The 9293-nt window shown below is 37.6% G+C and overlaps 1 protein-coding gene across 1 annotated transcript; it reads left to right on the top strand.

Annotated features, from left to right (window-relative positions):
• The first annotated feature begins 584 nt into the window (after nucleotides 1-584).
• On the top strand, nucleotides 585-7863 carry KCNRG (potassium channel regulator). Its single transcript, XM_023507437.1, is given in 6 exon segments — nucleotides 585-1069; nucleotides 1072-1125; nucleotides 1128-1265; nucleotides 1268-1526; nucleotides 6881-7062; nucleotides 7065-7863. Coding segments are annotated over 6 exon segments (792 nt in total). The 5' UTR covers nucleotides 585-948; the 3' UTR covers nucleotides 7103-7863.
• The last annotated feature ends 1430 nt before the right edge of the window (nucleotides 7864-9293 follow it).

Below are 9293 nucleotides of genomic sequence, written 5' to 3'. Positions count from 1 at the left end.
CAATAGATGAAACAATCTGTAAGCCATTATAAAGTACAGAGTAATCAGCTGAATACTAATGCTTCCCTGAGATGAAGACACCCTATCTCCTATAAAATAAAAATACTTAATTTTCTCACTTTGCCTAGAATTCAGATGAAAACAAAGAAGTAACTTTATCTTACAACTGTTCTTTAGTTTGTCTTATCTGTGTCAGGGAACAAGACATTCCTTTGAAAGTTAGGTGAAGTAGACTTTGAGGGCCTAGTGCTTTTACCGCAGTCCTTTAATTTGGTTGTGAAGTGGGGACAAGGATAAAGATGACAACTAAATTTAAAGTACAGAAGAAATCATTACTTTCTAGCTGTGAGAACAGTCAAATAAGATAAAGCTTGGTAGGCTGAGGTAATGGCTGCCTTATTCCTAACAGATAACTAATGATTTGGCCACTAAATTACTAAGAGGATCATAAGAATTTAAGACATTTATCTGTAAAATCTTAACTCTGCTGCAAAGGCTGATGGTAGCTGAGAGGGTCTTAGGAAGGGGAGTAGTTTTCTGCTCCCAGTAATCTTTTTAAAATACAGATTTATATCAGCTTTCTATAAAGTTTTTTATGAAATACAGAAAAGGGATCCATTTGATGTCTATCCTCAGGTGCACTGGCAGTTTTCCTTAAACTATTTGGTTTTTCACCAGTTTGTTGCTTTTTCATTTTATGTGCTGCAAGTTCCCAAGCAACTCAGATTTGCAAACACAGCTATGGACATACTATTTGCCTTGTAGTAGTTACCTGGGAATCTAAATCTGTGGTTTTGTTACTCTTCCCTCCTCTATATTGTCTGGTTATATATAAGCAGAAACATTTGTGGTTACAAGTTGATTTACAAGTTCTTTTTAAGTCTGGCTGATGGCAGCCTCTGGTTTGAAGCTAGGGAAGAATGAGTGGTCAAGAACTGGTTACTCTGAATGCGGGAGGGAAGATACTCAAAACCAGATTTGCTGGTTACTCTGAATGTGGGAGGGAAGATACTCACAACCAGATTTGCTACCCTAAAGCAGTTTCCTGCCTCCTAGTTGGCTCGAATATTAGCAGAGACCAAGAATTCAGGATGGTTGATGGCTATATTTTTGTGGGCAGAGATGGTGTTTTATTTTAGATTTTTTGAGAATTCACCAGCTTTTATTACCTACTAACTTTTCAGACTATCACAGGCTTCTGAGAGGGGCTCTTTTCTATGAACTTGACTCTCTGGCTGACCTTTTAACCCAGCACCTGGAACAGCCATGGCTGCTCTTGTGGAGGTGTGTGTCCAGACCTGGAACATTAAAGCTTTTTTCATGGTGTTTGGCTCTTGCAGCAAAACAATTGAGATCCTAACTGAGAGGATTACAGTGTTTACAGAGCAACCTTTAGCACTAGCCTGGAGTGGCAACTCTTTGTCTTCTCAGACAACTTCACTTCAGCTACCTCCACAAAGACCTTACCATGACCTGGTTTTCCACTGCAGCTCTGACAGCACTACTGATAACCACACTGGAGTCAGGTAATTTTGTACTCTGAACTAACTCTCTTCTACAACAGTACCTGAAGTTTTCCTTCAAAACTGAAAGTTCCTCAATCATTCTTGGAAAAATGATTATTCAAAGTTGTTTTGGGATAACCAGTGGAGTTGGCTAGAATGATCAAATAATTATTCTCCAAACTGGGATACTCCTCAGAGTGAAAGAGATTATTGTTATGTGTATTATGTGGATCAGTAGGAATAAATGAAGATTGCAGAGGCATTTGCAGAGGCAAAGCTAGGACAATGGTAATTCAAATTGTAGGAGGAAATAATTTTATAGGTTATGTTCCATTGCTAATAAATTTGGCTTAGAAAAGAACTGCATTATTTTTTTAAAGATACTCTTTTAGTAACTTGAACATAATAAAGGTTTGCTCAATAGCTTCTGATTTCCTTACACCTTGTATGTGTTTGTTCTTTTAGTCCTTGTGATTTGACTACTGATTTTTCTTCATGCAGCTTTATTTTTAAACACTCCTAAAGGCAGATGTATCTCATGGCAAATTTGGTATTCTGTTAACTTCCTTGGCTCCTAATATAACTCACAATATTGCGGCAGGCTGTCAAAATGTTAAAGATAGTTGCTCCTGAGTCAATTATTCACTTTCTACCTCTACGCTTGCTGCACCCTACGGCTGATTTCCACTCTGCTGTCACAGACTTTTTTTTTATCCCCCTTAAAAGTGTCTTAATACTATTCTGTTATTTTACTTACTGTGAAAGCAGGCTTTAATTTTTAAGAGGGAAAAAAAAGGCCTATATTCTTTATTGATAGCATTTAAAATAAAATATACTTTTTAACTTAAGCAGCGGTCATCAGGAAGGATATCAGCGTCTGCCTCTCTGCTTACCAACTAGAGATCACTGGGCAGTGTAACAGTATGACAGTTCTTAAGTTTTTATACTTCATAAATTCCTGTCCTTCCAAAGAGGTTGAAATGTCATATTGGGAAAAGAGGCAGTCAATAGGGTGATTGTGAAGAAAACCTGGTACCTCTGTGTACAATTTTATTTTCATTGGTGGGATACTTAAACAGAAGGGAAATGATCAATTGCTTAGCTTTTAAAATTTGATTAATTATGACCTCTTTGGGGATCATCTTCAAAAAGAAACTTGACGAAATTTGGTGTTGTTGATTTTAAGAGGATGTCCTGGAAATACTATTAATAAATACGTCTTAAAAGCCATGCATTTGGAGAAAGTTGTTATAATCTCGAAAAAAAAAAAGAAACAAAAATTTACATATTCCTCTGTATACATAGCCCCCATCTTTTTAATTGCTTCTTAAACATTTAAACAGCACAGAAATTTTTCTTCATCTTAACATGAGAAAGGTATTTAAACTTCCACCATAGATAATTCCAAAATCAGAACTATTTTTAAAATGAACTTTTGCATGTATGTGTGTGACCAACTGCTATTCTTTTCAGTTGTTTGAAGTTGAGAAGGTTTTCTATCCCATGTGTTTGTGATTTTTTTTTTTATATAGTACCAATTTCAAAGTAGAGATTAATCTGCATAAAGTGACATAATGGAGATCTCTGGCGACTGGGATAAAAACTCCAGTGTTAAAATGCACACTTTAAAGTACATAACTGCCCAAAAGTGAAAACCCATATGTATATTAGCCGCCCACCACGGTAAAATTAAGGCCTGGGTAGAGGACCCGAGAGGAGTCACAGTCCCTGAAATCTGAATGCTGATCCAGACCAGAGAAATAGGGAAAGCCCAGCCAGGTGACTGAAGTTTGATGCCGGCAGAGCTATGCAAAAGTGCTGCAGCAGAAGGAACAGGGAAAGAATCTATAGGACAGACCAGAAATACGTATGTGCCTTAGATTTTGTAGAAAAGTGGTGTAAAGTCGAATGTGAAAAGTGAAAATGTATAATAGAGAGCACCTGAGACAGTGAGGACTGCAGCAAAAGAAATGTGCTCAATGTAGTGAAGGGGGCAGCACCTGTGGCTCAGTGAGTAAGGCGCTGGCCCGATATACCAAGGGCAGTGGGTTCAAACCCGGCCCCACCAAACTGCAGCAACAAAAAATAGTGGGGCGTTGTGGTGGGCACCTGTAGTCTCAGCTACTTGGGAGGCTGAGGCAAGAGAATCACCTGAGCCTAGGAGTTGGAGGTTGCTGTGAGCTGTGTGATGCCATGGTACCCTACCAAGGGCAATAAAGTGAGACTCTGTCTCTAAAAAATAAATAAATAAAAATCTTAAAAAAAAAAAGAAGTAGTGAAGGCGGATTGCTCCATAATCAGTGTAACCCCTGGAGCCAATCTTCTAAATTAATACAGGCTCCTGCAGAAACAAGCTGATGTTGAGACCCCAAATTAAAATATATATGGAGTCTCAAAGGGGAGAATGAGAGAGGATACCCGGGAAAGGTGAGGTCTAGGAGAACAGAGGTCTTCTCAAGGAGACCCCAAGGATACACCTGCAGCATCCCCCCAGCCCCATGGTGACTCAGCTCATAAGAATTTGTAGACTTAACTTCCTGGAACCTGGAACTTGCCTCTTCTGTGAAATCCTATAGTTCTATCGGGGCTGGAACAGCTTCTCCAGCTTAATTCAAACTGACCAATGAGAAAGGTACCTGTGGGCTGGAACTTTTTGACTGAGGATAAAAAGGAGAAGACCCAGAGAGTTGGGGAGTGTGGCCATTTTGAATTCTATGTTGTTTTGCTCCAACAGCTGAAATAAAGCCCTCCCTGTTATTTAAAAAAGAAAAGAAAAGTACTTAACTGCCCAGTTACCAATTTTTTCTTTTTTTTACATTCCCTGATCTTAATCTGTTTATTCAGATGTTTTTGGAAGGTGGAAAGCACAGAAGTAAGGCTGAAAGACTCCTAATAGTTTAGTGTGTCATTCAGCTTATGTTTTACCACTCTATTAAGTTGTTAACCTAGCAACCTAGCGAATTCACAGTACTAGAAACATTTGGCTTGCATCTTATAGATGCCCATTTATGTGATAACCATATTATCAAGCTCAAGTTATGGTCACAGGATTCTAGAGTCTCTTTGGTAGCCTTCATTCTGACTTCTCCTTTTTAAACTGGCTCAAATGTAAAAATACAGTTGCCTTTAAATTTTTAAAATAAGTTTAGATTTTCTATTTCTCATTGGTTTTTTCTATTGCATTCTTGTGCCTTGAAATCTATTAGTTTTCAGTTTGGCCTCAAATGGGAATCAATTACTTTAATTAGCTCAGTATTTCTTTTTTTCTTTTTTTCTTTTTTTTGCAGTTTTGGCTGGGGCCAGGTTTGAACACACCACCTCCAGTATATGGGGCCGGTGCCCTACTCCTTGAGCCACAGGCGCCACCCTCAATATTTCTTTTAAGTGCATTTTACTTGTTATCATCTACTAACTATATATACATGCTATTTGTATCATTTTTTTTTTTTTTTGAGACAGCCTCAAGCTGTCCCCCTAGGTAGAGTGCCGTGGCATCACAGCTCACAGCAACCTCCAACTCCTGGGCTCAAGCAAGTCCCCTGCCTCAGCCTCCCAAGTAGCTGGGACCATAGGTGCCCACTACAACGTCCAGCTATTTTTTGGTTGCAGCCATCATTGTTATTTGGTAGCCTGGGCTGGATTCGAACCTGTCACCTTAGGTGTATGTGGCTGGCACCTTAGCCACTTGAGCCACAGGCGCTGAGCCTGCTATTTGTATCTTAATTCTTTTATAAGATGGTGTGTAACTGTTTTTCTCTTTGTCAAAATTTCGAGGCTATACAATCAAGATCTGGGACTTGGGGGCAGATGGAATGATTTCCTTATGTTAAAAATTTGCTGTAACAAACATTAGTATTTTTTTTTTTGATGTGCTTTGCAGTTTGATATTTCTTAGATCTTGCTATTAAATTGTTTTCTTTGCCTAGAATAAGTTCCTAAACATGAGAATCAACAACCATTCTATTTCAGTCACAATTATTAAAAGGTTAGGGATGTCTCCAAGCATTTTTTTTTTAATTGAGGCAGAGTGTCACTCTGTCACCCTCAGTAGAGTGTCATAATGTCATAGCTCACAGCAACCTCCCAACTCTTGGGTTCGAGGGATTCTCTTGCCTCAGCCTCCCAAGTAGCTGGGAATACAAGTGCCCGCCACGCCTCACCTGGGCCGTTTGAACCCACCAGCCCTGGATCATGTGGTCGGCACACTAACCACTGAGCTACAGGCGCCCCTCCAAGCACCTTTTTATTCCATAAAACTATTTAGGTTTCTGACTGGAACTAATCTAAGTTATCCTTTCCTTCACTTCTCACAAATAGTAAGAGACACAAAGAGATAAAAAACATTCTTGATGGCAGAAAAGGGGTAATGTAGTTATATCTATGCAGACATGTTATGTTGACATTGTTAAAACTGACAGAGCAATCCAAAAAGTTCAGGTATTATATTTCTTGACTTATGTGTATTGGTCTTATAGAGTTGCCCAGGGAATAAAAAATTTTGCTGTTTCCATTACAGAGGCTTTTTAACCCCAAGTTTTACTATTTGACAATGGACAATTACAGAGTAAAAGATGACAGTTAAAATCTTGACATTTTATGTCTGTAGAATTTCATATAAAAAATGGATTGGTAGGAGTAAGTCACAAAAGGCAATTCATAATATCAGTTCTTAATAATTGGTAAAATTAGATTGGGGAGAAAATTTTTAAATGTACAGTTTCCTTAAAAACAATCGATGAAATTGATCAATTAAATTGATTAAAAGCAAATTCAGAATAAAAATTGGGAATAGATTATACTATGTAAAAAATTAAAAGACAATTAAATTTTGATCAAATTGTTTGGTCCAAAAAACAATTTCCCAATGAAATCCATCAATGTTGGTTATATTTCTAAATGTGGAATCAAAATTACTTTTTTGTGGGGGGGGACAGTCTTACTATGTCATCTTTGGTAGAGTTCTGTTGTGTCACAGCTCACAGCAACCTCAAACTCTTGTGTTTAAGCGATTCTCTTGCCTCAGCCTCTCAAGTAGCTGGGACTACAGGTGCCTGCCACAACGCGGGCTAATTTTTGGTTATAGTTGTCGTTTGGCAAGCGTGGGCTGGGTTAGAACCTGCCAGCTCTGGTGTATGTGGCGGGTGCCCTTGGTGCTGAACTATAGGTACTGAGCCAATCAAAATGACTTTGGAATTCATAAGGTCTCTTTTTTCAGTACCCAAAACTACAAATTTGGATTTGTAAATGAGGTTTCTAAAAAAAAAAAGATTGAAAATGATATAATGCTTTTGAAGTTATAAGTCAAATTTATGTATGTAGTTTTGCCAGTTATTAATGGAATGCTTTATGTTTAAATTTCTTTTTGTGTGTTCCAGGTATGTTTCTATAAAACCTGATAACCGAAAATTGGCTAATGGAGCAAATGTCCTCAGCTTACTGCTTGACACCTTATTAAAAGTAGGCTTTCATTTGGTCAGCACCAGAACAGTATCTGCTGAAGACAAAACTGAATGCTATAGCTTTGAAAAGATAAAAAGCCCTGAAGCACTCACTGTGAACCACAGTCAGAGACTACTACCATGCCAGAACAGTCTTAGAAAAAGAAATGAAGTTGTCTGCTCTCTTTTAGGGAAACTGCCATTTTCTTGTTTGGAAATTCCATGCTTAGGCCACACGTTAAGTCTGTACTTAGCCTACCCTTTGCCTTCATCTCCTACCGTGCACTTCTGGGCAGCAACAGTGCTCAAGCCGCATGGAACTACTTGCCACTCTCTAGACAACTCCATGTGCTTGGTCCCTGCACCTCCACCTTCTATACGTCTTTCCCTTTCTCTTCTTCATCAGCACTTGTGCAGCTTCCAAAAACAGGCTCTGGAATCATACTTATTTCTATTCCTAGCTTAATCATAGATTAGCTATATGGCTCAGGCAAGTCATTTAATTCTGTGCTTCAACTTCTTCATTTATCAAATAAAGATAAGACATCACTTCGTAGGCTATATGAGGATTAAGAGATAAGTACTTGGTGCAATGCCTGGAACACAGTGGGCACTCAGTGACTTAGTGATGCTGATGCTAGTGATGGAGTGACAGTGGCCCACTTCCACTGCACCTCTTCTCTAAGGCACTGCTTTCGTCCTTTTCCAGCCATATTAATTCCTAGGCATTTCTTCTGTATAGGTTTATATACCATCATTATTTTTTTTTCTTAATTGAATGTGAACTCCTTGATCTACTCAATTTTTAACACTACCATGTGTAAATTACTGTGCTACATTCTTGGTGAGAGCAATAATACCTGTTACTAATTAGCACCTAAATTACATACAGTTCTGTACAGCTCTTTGCAGATTATTAAAAATTGATAACTTTAAAAAAGTACAGAAGCAAAAGTTACTATAACTACAGTTTGAAGAGGAGTAAGACAGGTAATATTTAAACTGCTATGAATGTGTTCGCTATCATTCACATTTGCAGAAAACACTTTGAGATCAGAAATAAGATGTTCTTTTTAATGAACAGAAATATAGAAACATAATATATATAGCATAATACATTCATTCAACAAATATTTTTGATATTGATGTGCCAAATACCATTCTCAACACTAGAGATCCTTATGTACAGAACAAAAACATTCCTACCCTTTATACCTTACCACAAATGCATTTTACAACATAAAATAATTGAATCCTTTCACACTTCCTCAAGTCATGAGTTCACAATATGTAGGTTTTTAGGAGATAGATTACCACAATTTAAAAATATATATTATTTAGTAGAGAAAGGGTATGTTCAGAATAGGTTGAATTTCTTTAGCAAATTATTTCAGAGATTATCCCATCTGGAGACACATCTGTCAGTATCATCTCAGTAAGCCTCTTGTGTTCACTCCAAAATAGAGTGGGACACTGTAACTGGGATATCAAAACATGCAAAAAGAACTCAGTCTTGTTTTAGAAAAGGAGGCAGACAAATGTAGTCTTAAGTAAATGGGGGTAGGTTAGATACACCACAGCAAACAGAAATCTCTTGCCTGCCTTAGGCAAAAAAGAAAAAAAAAACTTCACCATTTTCACATGGTCACCACTTACTCTTCTTAACTAAATTAATCAATTTTATTTTAAAGTATAAGAAAATGTCAGAACCTTGTCTTGGAGAACCACACTGAAAATCTCACCCTTATAAGTTATATACACCTATCAATTTATCGAATACGCAAAGTATGAATTACCACAGTGGCATGTTAAGTCCCCTCAGTCTAATGGTATCAATAGTACCATCTGTGCTGGGGAAGTTGACTCTAAAGAGTCAAGTTTAGTGGTGTAGATACCCTAGACACCTTCATCATTATACACCCTATATATATAAAAAAAAAAAATCACATGTACCCGATTAACACGTACAAATATCATGTATCAATAAAAAAGTAAGGATTCCTTATTCTCCCACTTTTATTATCTTTGTGTCAGTTTCTTTCCATCATTCATAGCTTCATTTCTGACAAAGCACCGATGATTTACCTTATAACTGACTAGAAGATCTCTCTACAAAGACTTTCTAAAAGAGCTCTAGTGTTGACTTTTACTCTTGGATTTAATATATATGTTTAAATAATAAAGAATTCTAAAGTTAATGGTAAAGTTAGAATTAATTTGGACTGCTTTCAAAATGTATTTGAGCTAGGCAAGAGAGGCAGAGGCAAGTGGATTGCTTGAGCCCAAGAGTTTGAGGTTGCTATGAGCTATGACGTCACAGCAGTCAACCCAGGGCAACAAAGACTCTGTC

This window comes from Otolemur garnettii, unplaced genomic scaffold (genome assembly GCF_000181295.1).
Source record: "Otolemur garnettii isolate 467f Iridium unplaced genomic scaffold, OtoGar3 scaffold00182, whole genome shotgun sequence".
In the NCBI taxonomy this organism is placed as follows: Eukaryota; Metazoa; Chordata; class Mammalia; order Primates; family Galagidae; genus Otolemur; species Otolemur garnettii.
Note: the sequence above shows the minus strand (reverse complement) of the source record. Positions and strands in the feature narration are given on the sequence as shown.